General features: G+C 41.2%; 1 protein-coding gene across 1 annotated transcript in view; it reads right to left on the bottom strand.

Annotated features, from left to right (window-relative positions):
• Positions 1 to 513: 513 nt before the first annotated feature.
• The window catches only part of GLIS1 (GLIS family zinc finger 1), a 205,081-nt gene continuing 186,218 nt past the window's right edge, over positions 514 to 19,376 (bottom strand). The window contains exons 9-11 of the mRNA XM_089666627.1: positions 5,082 to 5,257; positions 1,435 to 1,545; positions 514 to 1,239 (exon numbers count right to left, since the gene is read on the bottom strand). Coding sequence (XP_089522753.1) covers positions 1,094 to 1,239; positions 1,435 to 1,545; positions 5,082 to 5,257 — 433 coding nt within the window. The 3' untranslated portion in view covers positions 514 to 1,093. The remainder of the gene's footprint in view (positions 1,240 to 1,434; positions 1,546 to 5,081; positions 5,258 to 19,376) is intronic.

Raw genomic sequence — 19,376 nt, 5'->3', positions numbered from 1 at the left:
TTACTGCTGATCAGGGGCTCTGGGCTTCAGCAAAATAGCAGCCACTGGAAAGAAGAAACAGGAACAATGCTGGAGGCAATTTACAGCACACACTAATTTTGGTAGCATAAATATTGTGGAATGTATGTTCCTTACCAAAGATCAATTTTTATCAAGTTGTTATGGGTAAAGTTCCAGTCAGCTAAATACATTCCAGGTGCATAAAAAAAAAATGGTATTTATAATCATACCCTTTGTTTTCTTTAAAAAGCAGCCAAAGCCTGTGTAGAAAAGCCTGTTCGCTGCCAGCATGCTGTAGAGAAGGTCCCTTGCTCTCTGTGTTGAAGAAGAGGTCTCTCTGCAGAGGTCTGGCAAGCCCCCTACTAAGCTAAAGCTTGAGCTCTCCAATCATCAAGGAACATGAGCTCTGCTGATTGGAAGGCTCTAGCTCTAACTCATTATGGGGTTTGTCTGACCTCTGCAGAGAGACCACTACTTCCATAAAGAGAGAAAAGGTTCTTCTCTGCTGCATGCTGGCACTGAACAGGCTTTTCCACACAGGCTGTGATTGCATTCTAAGGAAATTGAATTGTAAAATGTTGCACACTTATTTTTATGTACTTAGAACATATTTATTTGATTTAAAATCAAAGTTCAGTTGGGTTGAGTAGGTGCCATTGAGGGGGGAGGTTTAGGCAGAGGCAATAAGGGTATCTTTACAATATAACTGAATTTTTTCTTTATTTTATTCATAGACCTTGAAGACAAAACCACCCAAAAATGATGATTTTCTGTTGCAGCTGGGAAGTTGACTCGCCTCTTATATCAGATACCCCAAATCCCATTGTGTTCATGGGCTGCAAAGATAGGTGTCACACTCCACCAGAAAATTCTGAATAATGTAGAATAAATAAATAATTCCTAAGTCTGGCTATGAGAAAGTGACTCTTTCATTAATGTCTTGTGGAAGGAGATGCAGATAGAAATGAGTGCAGCACAATCTCATTGGAGCTTCTGAGATACACCTAAGTCCTTAGGTTTCCATCATTGTTCACCGGAAACGGGAAGAAATGTTTATCTATGCAGCTGGTCTTTAACATTAGCAGAGCAAGTCCTAAGTGTCAGTATAAATGGAAGGAATCTGAGGAAGACAGTGGTCAAAAGCAGCATGAGGAAAGAAGTCTCTGTCTGGTGAGCAGATTGCTCTGACGTCTTCCAATACACACTGAGCACCCACACTGCCGCCGTGTAATTCATACCCTGCAGAGATAAAAATATAGTCATTGAACAAGCAAATTAAAGGGAGGTCCTGCAAGTAATGAGAAGAGGTGATGAGAAGGGTGCAAATTATATGGGATCATCAAACTTTCTAAATAAATGACCAGTTCACCATACAATCAAATTGTATAGTAGATGGTCACCTAAAGAGACAGAAAGTGAAAAGGAGGTCAGTACCTGTAGATTGTCCAACAGAAACTTGATATTGGTTTGGGTCAAGTGACCCTCTGCTCAGACACTGGATCTCTCGATAGCACTCTGGGTATTGCACAAAATTTCCCTGAAATTCTGGAAAGAATTTACACAAATTAAACAATCATGGGGAAATAAATTAAATTTCTCAATTAGTATCAGTCTCAAGCTAGTGAGATTCAAATCTGATCTACAGGTGCAGACGTGTGTGTGTATACTGAATATATATTCTCCATTGCTGCATTCACATCCATGTTATTGTGGCACACTATTCACACCTGTTAGAATCACACACAGCTCACAAATGCAAAATAATGCACTTAGGGAATAGAAATCCTCTAACGGAGTACAAAATTGGAGGTACAGAGCAAAAAAATTTCAGGATGGCTGTAAAGCAAGCCAAGAATGTAACAGGCAGTGGGGAAAGAGGTCCTGATCACCCTAAATTGATCTTTAGTTTTCACTAGAGGGGTCACCAGCAGGAGGAAGGAGGTCCCGATTCCCCTATATAGATCTTTAGTTATCACTAGAGGGATCACCAGCAGGAGGAAGGAGGTCCTGATTATCCTATATAGATCTTTAGTAATCACTAGAGGGGTCACCAACAGGAGGAAGGAGGTCCTGATTATCCTATATAGATCTTTAGTTATCACTAGAGGGATCACCAGCAGGAGGAAGGAGGTCCTGATTATCCTATATAGATCTTTAGTAATCACTAGAGGGGTCACCAACAGGAGGAAGGAGGTCCTGATTATCCTATATAGATCTTTAGTTATCACTAGAGGGATCACCAGCAGGAGGAAGGAGGTCCTGATTATCCTATATAGATCTTTAGTAATCACTAGAGGGGTCACCAACAGGAGGAAGGAGGTCCTGATTATCCTATATAGTGATAACTAAAGATCTAGAGGGATCACCAGGAGCAAGAAAGAGTAAGGAAGGAATGGAGGGGTGAGTGTAAGGGAGGGAGGGAGGGGTGGAAGGGAAGGAAGGGAGGGAGGGGTGGATGGAAGGGAGGAAGGGAGGGAGGGGTGGATGGAAGGGAGGAAGGGAGGGAGGGAGGGGTGGATGGAAGGGAGGAAGGGAGGGAGGGGTGGAAGGAAGGGAAGGGTGGAAGGAAGGGAAGGAAGGAAGGAAGGGAGGGAGGAAGGGAGGAACGGAGGGAGGGAGGAACGGAGGGAGGAACGGAGGGGTGGAAGGAAGGAAGGGAGGGGTGGGTGGTTGTAAGGTAGGTTGGACTCACATGCTCATTCAGATGCATCAGAGCTGTCGGCTGCTGTGTCCGTTTCCCACCCACACATACTCTGAAGCTGCATGGACTGGAGTGTGGGCAGGCACAGGGGGAGGCAGAGCAGATCCAGCCTCTCTCCCCTCTTCTCCTATTGGTGCGGAGGATGGAGGGAGGGGCTGGGCATTGAGAAGAACACAGTGGCGGTGGGAGGAAGAGGGGAGTAGAAATAAAACTGAGCTTTCAGGTATGTTCTTTGCAGCGGTGGAGGCAGTGACAGGCAGCGATCTCCTGTATAGCTTTCAATAAAGCAGCTGGAAGCAGCTTCTCCTCTTTTCCCTCCTGTGGCCTCCAGCTGCTTTATCGAAAGCATACAGGAAATCGCTGCCTGTCACTGCCTCCACTGCCACCCCTCCCACACACCCCTAGCCCCAGCACTGCTAACTGCCCCCCCCCCTTATTTCCACTCGCGGGCAAGTGGAGGGATGGTTGGCAACTTTCCTCTGTGGGGGGTTCCCCCTTTTTTACGCCCCTGATGCAAGGGGCAGGGCGCACACTGATGTCATGTTGCTGTGATGACCGCCTTGCTCAGCGGCGGATCTGTCATTGCGGGCAGGTGGTCCGGAAGGGATCGCTGCTGGGGTCATTCTCGGATCACGGTCCGACATTGAGTGACCATTGCACTAGAGGGATCACCAGGAGAAGGAAGGAGGTCCTGATTATCCTATAAAGATCATTAGCCATCACTAGAGGGATCACCAGAAGGAAGAAGGATGTCTTGATTCTCCTATATAGATCTTTAGTTATCACTAGAAGGATCACCAATACGAGGAAGGTGTTCCTGATCACCCTATATACAGTAATTCTTTACTTAGACTTCATTTAGAATAGTGTTTCCAGTTCTGGAGTCCTCACTCACAAAAGATATTTAGGACATAGAAAAAGCTCACATAAAGGCAACAGCAATTGTGAAATTGCTGATGGATAAAACATCAGGAGAGAAAGCATGAATATAATATATACAGTCTTGCGGAAAGAAGGAAATGGGGGGGGGGGGGCATGATTGAAATCCTTAAATATAAAGGGTGTGCTGTGTGGCACATGGATTGACCAATGAAAACCAGGAGAATCTTAAAGTGACTACTCAGCTTCACTTGTCAAATGGATTGGAATAGGACGAAGAGATAATAAGGATGCAAAGGATGACTGGAGAATGTGGAGAGAATGATACAAAAAAAAACAAAAAAAAACCACACCTTTACCCATACTCAAAGATCTAAATTGGCCCTCAAATACTAACTCCAGCTGTTTCTTTTTTGTTTTGGATACAGTAATCGAAATGTCAGGTGTTATTTGTCTGTGACACCATCGGGAAGATGCACTCTCGTTTTCCAAAAAAAATGAGAGCAGTTATTTGGACAGGGAGGCATGGACAATAGAAAAAAAAAATTGTATTATTAACCTTTCCTCATTCTTCTACAAATTAGTCTTTTTTTTGCTCTGTATTCCAGTTGGAGAGATTGCCCAACACTTACAGAGACTCTAAACCTTCCTCGCTCAATACAAATTGAAGTAAAACGTTTTGGCTGGAGTTGTGCTTGAACTGTTTTCTGAGAGGTAAAGGCAGTAACTAATATAGACACTTTGTAAGCATCTGAAAGTGTTTTAGATATATAGGCTATTAGGTCCCTTTCACATGGGTGGTTCAATCAATTTTTCAAGCATACATGATCAGAAGCTCCATGCAAGTCTATTGGCAACCAGACGTGCGTTTGTTTACATCCACTTATCTTGATCCAGGGAATATCCGATTGCCTCTTGAAGGATCAGGAAAGAATTTTTTTCCAAGCAGCAGCAAATTGGATTATGCTTTGTTGGGGGTTTTTTTGCCTTCCTCTGGATCAACTGTGGGTATAGGATTATACCTTTTTTTTTTTATGGTTGAACTGGATGGACTTTTGTCTTTTTTTCAGCCAGATTAACTATGTAACTATGTACCTCTGAGCCTGTCCAGGTCCGGAAAATAAAGAGAAAAAGGTCTGCATCTTTTTCTGATCTATACATGATGGATCAGAGGTAGTCTGATGTAAACTGACACAAGTCTGTATATCCCCGGCCACCCATGGATACAGTATGAGCTAGAGAGCTTTGGTTTTTAAGCTAAACACTGAATGGGCATGGATGTCTCAAAAGTGACACCAGTTCCATTCTGCTCTGATTCAGCAACAGATCTGTCCATGGATTCCGTCCTGAATAGACCAGATGGTGCCCATGTGAAAGCGGCCAAAAACAGAAGACAGATTACATGATTATATTTTGCAGCTTTCAGATCAAGAATCCCACTTGGAATAAGGTTGTTATGAATATCATAGACATTCTCATTTCCCCCAGTTTGTATACACACCTTGACCATGGGTGGCCGCAGGACTCTGAAATGTGGAGTAAGGTTTCCCAGTTAGACACTGCTGTCCATTGGGGGATTTCTGGTGGCAACTCGGAGAGGGTCCCTTGTGCAGCATTGGAGAGGATGTTGCAGGTTTCAAAGGAGCAGAAAAGTTTGCAAGAGTAGGGGAGGATATCCTGTAATATAGAAGGAAAAATCATTTCAAAAGTTGCCATTTGTGAAACCCAGGGAGAAGCTGTGTAATGGTGAAAAAGACACTGTCTGGTCTTTAAAGAATCAAAAGTCAGTTTTCTGCAAGAAAACATGTAGCATCATGACCATGTCAACCCGCCGTAAAATTCAGGGAGCCACCCTTTTTTTTTTACCCTTTATCCTGCATGATGTACAATTCTTCCTTGATTCCTCTTATTTACCATCAGCCTAACCCAGCATATCCAACACAACACTTTACTCCTGCGCTAGGAAAGGACTCAGTAGACCCAATAGGAATGTTCTGGAATTTTCTGGAGTATGCACTGCTTGCTGCCTTCAACAGACCGGGGTGGTCCAAACACTGGATACAAATGGAGAAACAGAAAAGGGGCGCACCGAACTAGTGCATTATCATTTAAAATAATTTATTGAAGAAACAAAATAGGTATCATACTCACAATGGACATAATAACACAGGCATGTCAAACTGAACAAGATGTATGATCGAAAAAAAAACATCTGAGTCCATACGATGGAACCATGGATGGCCAACTCGCTAACGCGTTTCGAGGACACAACCTGTGGCTCTGAGGAAGAGGTTGTGTCCTCGAAACGCGTTAGTCAGTTGGTCATCCAGGGTTCCATCGTATGGACTCAGATGTTTTTTGGATCATACATCTTGTTCAGTTTGACATGCCTGTGTTATTATGTCCATTGTGAGTATGATACCTATTTTGTTTCTTCAATAAATTATTTTAAACGATAATGCACTAGGTCGGTGCGCCCTTTTTCTGTTTCTCCATTTCTAACCCAGCATAGTCGCCAGGTGACTCGTATTTTGCCAGACAGCCCTGATATGTTAATAATGTATGTGTACAAGCCAGTTATTGTGGTTTTTGCTGTTTTGGTAACTGTTAAAGTGGTTAGAAAGCCTAAGTGCAACGAGCACCCCAAGGGCACTGCATACATTTCAATGTCAGTCTCTGCATACAATGTATGAATAATCTCCAAATAAATACCTTTTTTATGATTTTTTTATTTGTGGTAATGTGATCACATATCTCCAGTGTACAGTACATCCAGAAAGTATTCACAGCGCTTAATTTTTGCCACATTTTGTTATGTTACAGCCTTATTCCAAAACAGATTAAATTATTTTTTTCCTCAACATTCCACAAACAATTTTTTTTAACATATTCCACAAACTGAACAGTGAAAAAAGTAGCGCAAATACTTTACAGTGTTAAAACTGATAATGATACTACTTATTGCACATTATTATTGCAATCATAATAGCCTGAATTGGGTGCAATTGAGTGACATTTGAGCACTATTGATATATTAATTCTGCAAACAATACCCCATAATGACAACGTGAAAGAAGTTTGTTTTGAATCTTTGCAATTTATTAAAAATTAAAAAAAAAAAACAAAACACCTATACATAAGTATTCCCAGCCTTTGCTCAATACTTTGTTGAAGTCCCTTTAGCACCAAATTACAGCCTCAAGTCGTTTTGAGTATGATGCTACAAGCTTGGCACACCTATTTTTGAGCAATTTCTCCCATTCTTCTTTGCAGTACCTCTCAAGCTCCATCAGGTTGGATGGGGAGCGAAGGTGCACAGCCACTTTCAGATCTTTCCAGAGATATTCAATTGGGTTCAAGTCTGGGCTCCAGCTGGGCCACTCCAGGACATTCACAGAGTTGGCCTGTAGCCACTCCTTTGTTATGTGGGCTGTGTGCTTAGGGTCGTTGTTCTATTGAAAGATGAACAGTGTAAGGTCCAGAGCGCTCTGGAAAAGGTTTTTATCAAGGATGTCTCTGTTGTTGCATTCATCTTTTCTTCGATCCTGACTAGTCTCCCAGTTCCTGCCACTGAAAAACATCACCACAGCATGAAGCAGCCACCACCATGCTTCACTGTAGGGATGGTATTAGCCAGGTGGTGAGCGGTGCTTGGTTTCCTCCAGACATGACGCTTGGCATTCAGGCCAAAGAGTTAAATCTTTGTTTCATCAGACCAGAGAGTTTTGTTTCTCATGGTCTGAGAGTCCCTCAGGTGCCTTTTGGAAAACTCCAGGTGGGCTGCCATTTGCCTTTTACTGAGGAGTGGCTTCCGTCTGGCCACTCTACCATACAGGCCTGATTGGTAGAGTGCTGTAGAGATGGTTGTTCTTCTGGAAGGTTCTCCTCTCCCCACAGAGAAACTGGAGCTCTTTCAGAGTGACCAGAGTGCTTGGTTGCCTCCCTGGCTAAGGCCCTTCTCCCTCAATCACTCATTTTGGCAGGGAGGCCTGCTCTAGGAAGATTCCTGGTGGTTCCAAACTTCTTCCATTTACGGATGATGGAAGCCACTGTGCTCATTGGGACCTTCAATGCTGCAGAAATTTTTCTGTACCCTTTCCCAGATCTGTGCCTTGATACAATCCTGTCTCAGAGGTCTACGGCCAATACTTTTGACTTCATGGCTTGGTTTGTGCTCTGACATGCACTGTTAACTGTGGGACCTTATATAGACAGGTTTATGCCTTTCCTAATCATGTCCAATCAACTGAATTTCCCACAGGTGGACTCCAATCAAGTTGTGGAAACATCTTAAGGATGATCAATGGGAACAGGATGCACCAGAGCTCAATTTTGAGTGTCATGGCAAAGGCTGTGAATACTTATGTACATGTGTTTTTTTTTTATTTTTAATAAATTGCAAAGATTTCAAAACAAACTTCTTTGACATTGTCATTATGGGGTATTGTTTGTAGAATGTTGAGGAAAAAAATGAATTTAATCCATTTTGGAATAAGGCTGTAACATAACAAAATGTGGCAAAAGTTAAGTGCTGTGAATACTTTCTGGATGCACTGTATGTCCCTTTCTATGTATGAAGTGGGATACACATCAATGTTGATGATGGGTGCTTGTACATTTCAAGGTTTCTTTGCTTGTTCTGATCTTTAACAGATCACTTAAATTTCTATCACCAAAAATGTGGGCAGACTTAAAATTTGACTATCACACCATAAAAAAATCTGCATGTGTGAATATGTTCCTAGCTTTCCATCCAGTTGTGGATCAATCCACTGGACAGGGCCCATATTCAGCACAGCTATTTGGCTGCTGACCAGCTTCTGTTTGTTGACACGTCTCCTAGAAGCTGTTCTGATTTAATGACAACATAGTAACCTGGACAAGTAGCATTTATCATAGCAGCTGCAGCTATGGAATGGGACTGCATTAAAATCTGTACGACCATTACCAACTTCATATTATAACATCATACACAACTGTGTTCTTGGCTGGCTAAATTCGTGGCATCCTTTCATCTACTGTACACCAATTAAATGGAATGCGATTGTACATAAATCTAACTTTAGAATAATTAGGTGATAGAGGTTTATAAAGAGATTTTTGAAGGCAAACTATTTTCAGTCAAGTCATTTTGATTGACTTTTTATGTAGTTTAGCAAATACAAAAAAAAAAAAAAAAGAAAGAAATACAGCTCCCAAAATCACATTTCTTTCCAGTATAGCTCCTAATTCAATGTAAAAGTATTTAAAGTTCCATTACTAATTTGTGTAATAACGGGACAGGTTCTGAAAATTCTTCCTCAATCAAATGCCCAAGAGAATGGACATGTAAATCCAACAACATATAAGTTCTTCATAATGAAAAAGCACAAGGCCATGGTGATAATTGTAAAACGACAGCACCAAACAGGTCAAATAGAGGTATAGCGGAAGAGGCAGCTAGACCTGGAGTGGTGGGTCAAGGGAATCAAATATTGTTACTTTTTTGGCAAATATATATTTTTAATTATGCTATGAAAATGGAAACATGTAACAGATAAAAAATAAGTGTTATCCAAATGTGGCTGTAAAAGTAGAATTACCAGTGTATGTCAAGCCGAAAAACATTTTTTTAAGTTTTGGATAGAGTTTTAGAACTTCTGTCGTTATCTACTCTCAGAATTTTCCCCCAGTTTCTCTCATAGTGACAACAGTTTCACAGACTAAAGCCCCCCCACACGCCAAAAAAAAAAAGCAATGCCTTATCTGCAAAGCTGCTTCCACACTGTTTCTCTGTGGAGCAACATGCTCTGGCATTCCCAAAGTGTGAGGGATTGATCGAGACTCTTGTGATAATACTTGGCTCCTCTATCAAGGACAATCACAGTAGTGCGATAAAACCTGCAATACACAGCTCAAATTTTGGCCAAATCCTACTGAATCATCTACGACTCGGGCAGCAGGTGGCCATATTTCAAACTAAAAGGTATGTTTATCCAAGGCTGGAGTTATGGGCCTGGGGTCAAACATCCACTGCAAACCTCCTTCTGGGAGTTAATCTGAATAAAAAAAAAATAGTTGTATGCATGATGTCATTGTTCATTAGAATGGAATGGACAATTAAATATTGAAAAATAGTATTTAAATAAAATTTGATATATATATATATATATATATATATATATATATATATATAGCCTTTTTCAGCTTGTTCCTCCCAGGGTTTGTTGTGCATGGTGGTCCCCATGCACATACTGTAACTTCAGCCTTGGATAAACGTATCTTTTAGTTTAAGGTATATTTACATATTAAAAAAAAAATATTATATTTACACATTTATAATACTAGTTGAATTGTATCCTGATTGTTATTTATACAAGGGGTGTTTAAGTCAATCCAGGACTTTTGAGTTTATATAAGAAAAGAACAAATTTCAAGGAGTGGAAACTGCATTTATTTTTCAACATACTCCTCTGCTACATTTATATACTTATCCCAGCGTTTAACTAATACCTGGAAATCTTTGTCATAGAAAGATTTGTCAGTCTGCCTAATCCATCCTAGGACAGCCTCCTTCACTTTGTCATCAGTGCTAAAATTCATCCCTTGAGCTTTTCACGGCAGGTTATGCATTTTGCATCCATTACCCAGGATCAGGCGTTCCACACGTTAAGAGGAATGACTGTTGTGGGCTGAGAACCATGTCCTGGATCATCACTGACGGACATATGTGCATTTTTGAAACCTTTACACCATTCAAATGTCTTACTGTGGCTGAGCGTCTCATCACCGTACTGGGCTTAAAGTCTTCTGTTGATATCTGTGGGTTTTCCTTTACAAGAAACTTCATCACATGCGGTTCCATGTATGCACTAACACTGTTATTTGTCATCTTGATAAATGGTCTCTGGACTGGCCCGCGACATGTGCGCCGCCTATCAGTAATAGGACACACTTGCCACTTACTACTGTGTGTAGTACTGCCACGCTGGCATCCCTTTTTATACCTGTAATAATAAAAGTTCAGGTTTGACATGAATACCCCTGATAGTTTCACAGAACCTTTGAAAGTTGGGGTGGAGAACCATGAAACATGACGTGATTCGTCGTATTGCTTTCCCCAACTGGACCCCAATTTTCATTCTCAAGTTATGCTGAGTGGAGGGGAACAAATAACAATTTACTGTGAAACAGAAAGAAAGGATTCTTATGTATTCATGTTACGCAGTTCATTTGTGAAAGTAGCGCTGTCAACTTTAAATTGGACGTTTTAATCATTTTATAATAAACGGTTGAATTTAAACAGGAGAGTGTATTCTGTACATTACTCAGCACCTAAAAGTCCCATAGCTGTAAGAAGTTGTTTTGGTAAAGTTGATTTTTCAATTGACTTTTGTTAAAGTAGCTGGGCGGAAATTGTTGGTCAAACAGTGACTGCATCCAATGGCAGCTGTCAGAATACAGGGGAGATTTCTTCATCCACCCTGTTTTGCATGGATGGAGGAATCTATTAGTTTTGTCAAGTTCAGTCCATGGGAAGTCTATATTGCACATTGCTAGCCAAATTGCCCCTAATTACTCCAACCTCAATATTAGGTTTGATAAAACTATGAATAAAGGAAACCATTTCAGCCTTTAAGGCAGTGTAGGTGGGCTAATTAATGTAGCTCTACACAGGTTCTATGAAATAACTAGCAGGAGGTTTTAGGGAACTTCAGCCAATATGATTCAATTTTCTAGGAAGATAATTACGAAACTAGGATTATCCTGACCTTTGGTGTCTCCCAAGTCAAGAATAATTTGTTAATCATTCCATTGTTGCTCTTGTTAAAAGATATTTCCAACCATATTCATGTGTCTATGTTCATATATAATGGATACTATGTTCATAAACAGAATTGTGAGGAAACTGTAGTCTCTATAAAGAGAGTTCCATTGCAAGATTTTTTTCTTTTTAATTTTTTGTATAATGAGAAACTGTTTCCAGGGTATGCATTTTTTTTTTTTTGCTACGAACCAATAAAATCTTGTTGTATAATACTGGACATATCCTTTTCCCAATATATAGTCATTTTTTAACTGCTGTTTTTGTTTTGTCTTCTCAACAGTCTAAAACATTTTATAGGTGTTAAGACAAAGCCAGATAGGATCAGTGCTAAAAATCAACAAACAATTTTGTCAGTCACGAAAAATATTTTTAGCAGCCAGAGCAGGATTTTTGCATAATCAAATGTTAAAAAGGAAGCTTTGGCTATAAATACACATTAAAGCAAAAATTTTAACTAACCAAACATTTTATATACAAGGTGGTTTCAAAATGTTTCAAGACTAGTTTTGTAACACGCCAACAGATGGCAGCACAAAGCTGCACGCACAGTCACAGGGAGCACTGACCTGCATAAGTCAGTGTGCCAAAATACATCGTCCTGTGTATATCTGGAACTGTGCAACTGGTGCTATTCTGACCATGTGCATTGCCATGTCTGCTATTTCATCATGGACAGCAAGTTAGAACAAAGAGCAAACAGGAAATTCTGCCTGAAACTGAGAAAATCTTAAGTGACCTGTGTCTTCTTAAGTGACCTGAGACTTTACTGTGGGAAGTTGGTTATGAGTCCCTGCAATTTCACAGTTGGCTCCACACTGCACACGTACAATATGAATGATCCCATAGCCTCCTTGTACCTGTGACATGTCTCAGGAGGTTGCAGGCAGTGAGGGGGGCTGAACGTCTGCTGCGATTAGCTAGGCGATCCAGGCGGAATAGGGAGTGGGTACCTGTCAAAACTATGTACCCAATTCCAAAACACACACAGGGAGGACAATCAGTAGAACTTCCTTTGCAAGTGAAGTCTGGCTTAAACCTGTTAGTGGTCTTAAAGTTATGGCTGATTGGTAAATAGGTAAATATATATACAGTCAGGTCCATAAATATTGGGACATCAACACAATTCTATTATTTTTGGCTCTATACACAACCACAATGCATTTGAAATGAAACGAACAAGATGTGCTTTAACTGCAGACTGTCAGCTTTAATTTGAGGGTATTTACATCCAAATCAGGTGAACGGTGTAGGAATTACAACAGTTTGCATATGTGCCTCCCACTTGTTAAGGGACCAAAAGTAATGGGACAGAATAATAATCATAAATCAAACTTTCACTTTTTAATACTTGGTTGCAAATCCTTTGCAGTCAATTACAGCCTAAAGTCTGGAACGCATAGACATCACCAGACGCTGGGTTTCATCCCTGGTGATGCTCTGCCAGGCCTCTACTGCAACTGTCTTCAGTTCCTGCTTGTTCTTGGGGCATTTTCCCTTCAGTTTTGTCTTCAGCAAGTGAAATGCATGCTCAATCAGATTCAGGTCAGGTGATTGACTTGGCCATTGCAGAACATTCCACTTCTTTCCCTTAAAAAACCTCTTTGGTTGCTTTTGCAGTATGCTTTGGGTCATTGTCCATCTGCACTGTGAAGCGGCGTCCAATTCAGCCGAAGCATTTGGCTGAATATGAGCAGATAATATTGCCCGAAACACTTCAGAATTCATCCTGCTGCTTTTGTCAGCAGTCACATCATCAATAAATACAAGAGAACCAGTTCCATTGGCAGCCATACATGCCCACACCATGACACTACCACCACCATGCTTCACTGATGAGGTGGTATGCTTAGGATCATGAGCAGTTCCTTTCCTTCTCTATACTCTTCTCTTCTCATCACTCTGGTACAAGTTGATCTTGGTCTCATCTGTCCATAGGATGTTGTTCCAGAACTGTGAAGGCTTTTTTAGATGTTGTTTGGCAAACTCTAATCTGGCCTTCCTGTTTTTGAGGCTCACCATTGGTTTACATCTTGTGGTGAACCCTCTGTATTCACTCTGGTGAAGTCTTCTCTTGATTGTTGACTTTGACACACATACACCTACCTCCTGGAGAGTGTTCTTGATCTGGCCAACTGTTGTGAAGGGTGTTTTCTTCACCATGGAAAGAATTCTTTGGTCATCCACCACAGTTGTTGTCCGTGGTCTTCCGGGTCTTTTGGTGTTGCTGAGCTCACCGGTGCGTTCCTTCTTTTTAAGAATGTTGCAAACAGTTGTTTTGGCCACGCCTAATGTTTTTGCTATCTCTCTGATGGGTTTGTTTTGTTTTTTCAGCCTAATGATGGCTTGCTTCACTGATAGTGACAGCTCTTTGGATCTCATCTAGAGAGTTGACAGCAACAGATTCTAAATGCAAATAGCACACTTGAAATGAACTCTGGACCTTTTATCTGCTCATTGTAATTGGAATAATGAGGGAATAACACACACCTGGCCATGGAACAGCTGAGAAGCCAATTGTCCCATTACCTTTGGTCCCTTAACAAGTGGGAGGCACATATGCAAACTGTTGTAATTCCTACACCGTTCACCTGATTTGGATGTAAATACCCTCAAATTAAAGCTGACAGTCTGCAGTTAAAGCACATCTTGTTCGTTTCATTTCAAATCCATTGTGGTGGTGTATAGAGCCAAAAATGTTAGAATTGTGTTGATGTCCCAATATTTAAGGACCTGACTGTATATATACACACATACATATACATACATACACACACATACATACACAAGCGCACACACACACACACACACTTGTGCTCAAAAATTTGCATAACCTGGCAGAAATGGTGAAATGTTGGCACTGATATTGAAAATATGACTGATCATGCCAAAAAAACTCATTTAGTTAAGGATAGTGATCATATGAAGCCATTTGTTATCACACATTTGTTTGGCTCCTTTTTAAATCATAATAACAGAAATCACCCAAATGGCCATGATCAAAAGTTTACATACCCTGGAATTTTTGGCCTTGGTACACACAAGGTGACACAGACAGGTTAAAATGGCAGTTAAAGGTTAATTTCCCACACTTGTGGCTTTTTAAATTGCAATTAGTGTCTGTGTATAAATATTCAATGAGTATGTTAGCTCTCATGTGGATGCACTGAGCAGGCTAGATGCTGAGCCATGGGGAGCAGAAAAGAACGGTCAAAAGACCTGTGTAATGGTAATGGAACTTTATAATGATGGAAAAGGATATAAAAAGATATTCAAAGCCTTGAATATGCCAGTCAGTATTGTTCAATCACTTAAGTGGAAAAATTGGAGATCTCGATACCAAGCCAAGGTCGGGTAGATCAAGAAAGATTGCAGCCATAACTGCCAGAAAAATTCTTCAGGATACAAAGAAAAACCCACAGGTAGCCTCACGAGAAATACAGGTTGCTCTGGAAAAAAAGACAGTGGTTGTTTAAAGGAGCACAATACAAGGATACTTGAACAAACATGAACTGCATGTTCGGGTTGCTAGAAAGAATCCTTTACTGCGTCAAGGCCACAAAAAGGCTTTTTTGTGACATTGGTGCATCCTTAAATAAATGAAGGATTTCTGCCAGCGTATGCAAACCTTTGAGCATATCTGAGTGTATGTATGTATGTATGTATGTATGTATGTATATATATATATATATATATATACACACACATACATACTATATGTATGTATATGTGTATATATATATATATATATATATATATATATACTGTATATAGATAGATAGATAGATAGATAGATAGATAGATAGATAGATAGATAGATAGATAGATAGTGAAGTGAAGGAAATAAGTATTTGATCCCCTGCTGATTTTGAATGTTTGCCCACTCACAAAGAAATGATGAGTCTAAAAATCGAATGGTAGGTGTATTGTAACACAGAGACAGAATAGCAACACAAAATTCAAAAGAAATGCATGTCTAACAAATTATACACTGATTTGCATGTTCATGAGGGAAATAAGTATTTGATCCCCTTCACAAAACATGACTTAGTACTTGGTGGCAAATCCCTTGTTGGCAATCACAGAGGTCAGACGTTTCCTGTAGTTGGCCACCAGGTTTGCACACATCTCAGGAGGGATTTTGGCCCACTCCTCTTGGCAGATCCTCTCCATTAAGGTTTGGTGGCTAACATTTGGCAACTAGAACTTTCAACTTTCAGGGGGGGCGGTGTCACCCCCTGCTGACAGCGGCTTCCCCAACAAGGTCATTCGAGCTCCTTGTTTCCCCGCCGGCTCTCCTGCAGATTCCCCACTCCTGCCGCTGCACTCCGGGCCAATTCACCTGACCCTAGCAGGAGCAAGCCATCCCCTCGATTGGATCTGAGGAGGACCCAGCTAGCCCCGGCTGTCACATCCTTCATGCTGTAGTAGCGCTCTCTGCCCCATCCTCTCCCTCTGGAGCTGCTCTTTACCCGGAGCCCAGAGCCCCCCTCATCACCACCACTATGGTTACGGGGCATGGCATCCCCGGTACAGAGGCATGACAGGGCAGTGCCTGGAAAGGGAGATCACAGGCTGGGGAGGCTGCGGTCAGATCATATTGGCTAAGTGAGCACATCCTTTATTTTACAGCAGCTGTCATTGATGGTGGTGGTCTCGGCCGGGAAGGAGGGGGGTGGCTGGGGTGCTGGTGGTGGCGGCGCCTGATTTTAGTGTTGCCTAGGGCAGCACAAGGGATAAATACACCACTATATATATATATATATATATATATATATCTCATCTGGCATTCAGCTTTAAACTAACATTGAGTCAGGTAGTAGGCACTAAAAGTCGTCAGATCATAACTTTAGATGTACATATGAAGTCAGTGTATGCTATTTCTACCCATTAGTTTGTGTTTGCATTGAGTTATGTTTAATCATTATTTTGGACCGCTGTGAGATTTATTTACTTGGTAAGAAATGTCAAATGTATTTAAAAACTCCAGTATTTAGGTCTCTTATTTTTATAGTTACATCTTATTAAGGAGTTGTATTCATTCACTTCATTATTTTTGACCATTACAAATTCTGTGTACAAAAATTATTTTGTAGCAGCAGAAAAAAAATTTGCAGTGAATCATCCAACCTACAGACAACGGCTACTGTAAAAACCTTTGAGTTTAATTAATGTATGAACTGGCAGCTCTTTACGAGGTTCTTAGCAACTTAACGATTAATTTAGTAGGTAATAAATTATTTCTTTCAAACCCCTGAACAGAATTTTAAGGACCTCCATAAAAGAGGGCTTTAAGAACAACTGTTAGTGCTCAGGCTGCAGGTTTCCTGAGTTGTACAGACTTCACAAACACTAATGATTGGATAGGGATGGCCGTACAGGTTTCTGTATCTAACTCATGGTCTTCAATCATCAGGACTTGGGGCCTGACAGACTGACGGCTCTTCACGACTCCTGGCCTATGCCTCCCACCTCCAGAGTAAACAGCGTCCTGATGCGGTCACATCCTGCCTCAGCATTTGCAAGTAAATTACAAGATAATTTCAGTGAAATATTTAAATGTCCAGATCTCTGGGAAAAAGGAGTCCGGTGCTGTTTTTGGCATGGTATATGATACACAGCTTACTCTTTAAATCAGGAACTCAGAATGAAAGAGTCCAGAATTAAGAAGGATAACTACATAAGAGGCCAAATTAATCCCACTGAAGTCCAAACAAATTGCTAAAAAATTCTGTACCACATTGACTTATATACCTTTGTTTATTTTTTATTAGAAAGTATTTAAAAAAAAAATAGCAGTCAAGTGGAAAGCTGTAAAGACTTACCTTGTTTGGTCTCACACTGATCGGCCCTCCTCCTCAAGCCATTGCACCCCTAAGCACCCTTTTGCCTAGCTACCAATTAGTTGCGGTGATCTTGCCATCCAGTTGCCTGGCAACGCAGCTGCGACTGTGATCCTGACTCTCAACCATGCAATGCCTGCTGCATTCTCCCCTCTCCTTGCTTTCCATTGACCCTGTGTTGGCTGACAACTGATTTGAACCCCACTGGCTCTGCATCCGGTGCTTGTGATAGGTTTCTCCATGTGCCTCACTAGTGGCCATTATTGTACCTGAATCCTGTACTTGCCTGTTGTATGACCCTTGCTTGCGTGCTGATCATGTTTCTTGCCTGCTGCCTCAATCGACCCTTGCCTGTTTACTGACCAAGTCTCTTGACTGCCACCTGAACCAACCCTTACCTGTTTACCGACAACATCTCTACCAGCTGCCTGTACCCACCCCTTGCCTGCTTACTAACCACATCTCTTCCTGCTGCCTGACTGACCGCCTGCATACTGACCACACTTCTGCCTGAACCAACCTCTTGCCTTGTCCCTCTAATTACTCTCCAGCTGAGGCACCTACCCCATCATCCTCTGTGGATATATGTATCTTTCTGAACTGCACATACTCTTGTTCTATCCTTACTCAACCTCTTGTTCTACCTGGCCAGAGAGTATACAATGTAATAAGTACCAGTGGGCCTGGTTGGAACTTTCACTAATCAGTTATACTCTCTGACCACTTGTATAGCAGTGATCATTACACAAGTGAGGCCTGAGCAGTGTATGAATATAGAAATATACATGTATAGTATATACATGTAATAATGATCCGTGTCTTTGTCCTTAAAGCCTAAATCTGGGTAACTTTGTTTTTCAATAAAAAGGTTCCTCAGTAAGTTAAACTAGCTCTGACTGAAATACTCACATCTTCTCCAGAGCTGTCCCCCACAGTAATTCCTATTTGCTGTTGTCAGTCTTCTGGGCTGAACAACATCCAACATTGTCAGTCATCCATCATCATTTATCAAACACTGAGAACATACAGTGAGTACAGTATGCAGAGATAATGCATATTTACAACCAACCACTGCTGGAGAAGAAGTCCAGAAAGTGTGTCAAATGACCACCCTGAAGTCATCTGCACAAGCTATGTATAAACAAAAAGCATAATATTTATAAAGGGGGCATCATAGGAGAGGAGGTGGGGCTTTAAAGTGTATCTTTCAAGCCTGCGGTGCAGTGCGCAAAAAAACCCCCAAAAAAACACAAAAGTAAATGAAAAAAAAGTGCATGTGAATAACACTCACACACAAAAGGAGCACTAGGGTGTGTCAAATTATTTCCTCTAAAGAGGGAAGGACCCCTCCCTGACCCCCTGGGATGCAAGACCCATGCTCTCCCATGAAGAGATCCCCCCAAGACAGCAGAGGAAGAAATCTGATGGCCACACATCCTACCCCTAGACATCAGGGTAGGCCCAAAGACCCACACCCTACAAACCTAAGTGAAAAGGTTACCCCCCAAGAAAGTGCACAGACAGTGAGGCAAAAAGAAAAAAAAAAATAGTCAAAGTGCAATACTATGGCTAGGCCTTGCGACCTGGTAACATAAATTGCCCTGGTCTTGGCCAAAGAGCCTAGCCCAGGGGTGGGCAAACTTTTTGACTTGATGGCCGCAATGGGTTCATATATTGGACCCGGGGGCCGGACCAAGAGTAGATGAATGATGTGTATGTGTCATCCATAGTAAGTATAGTAATATTCCCCCATAGTAAGCATAGTAATTAATCCCCCATATAGTAATTCATCCCCCATAGTAATTCATCCCCCATATAGTAATTCATCCCCCATAGTAATTCATCCCCCATAGTAATTCATCCCCCATATAGTAATTCATCCCCCATATAGTAATTCATCCCCCATAGTAATTCATCCCCCATATAGTAATTCATCCCCCATATAGTAATTCATCCCCCATAATAATTCATCCCCCATATAGTAATTCATCCCCCATAGTAATTCATCCCCCATATAGTAATTCATCCCCCATAGTAATTCACCCCCCATATAGTAATTCATCCCCCATAGTAATTCATCCCCCATAGAGTAATTCATCCCCCATATAGTAATTCATCCCCCATAGTAATTCATCCCCCATATAGTAAT

This window comes from Staurois parvus, unplaced genomic scaffold (genome assembly GCF_062004578.1).
Source record: "Staurois parvus isolate SC_StPar_1 unplaced genomic scaffold, SC_StPar_1.0 ptg002753l, whole genome shotgun sequence".
Taxonomy (NCBI): domain Eukaryota; kingdom Metazoa; phylum Chordata; class Amphibia; order Anura; family Ranidae; genus Staurois; species Staurois parvus.
This window is presented reverse-complemented; position numbering and strand designations above follow the sequence as displayed.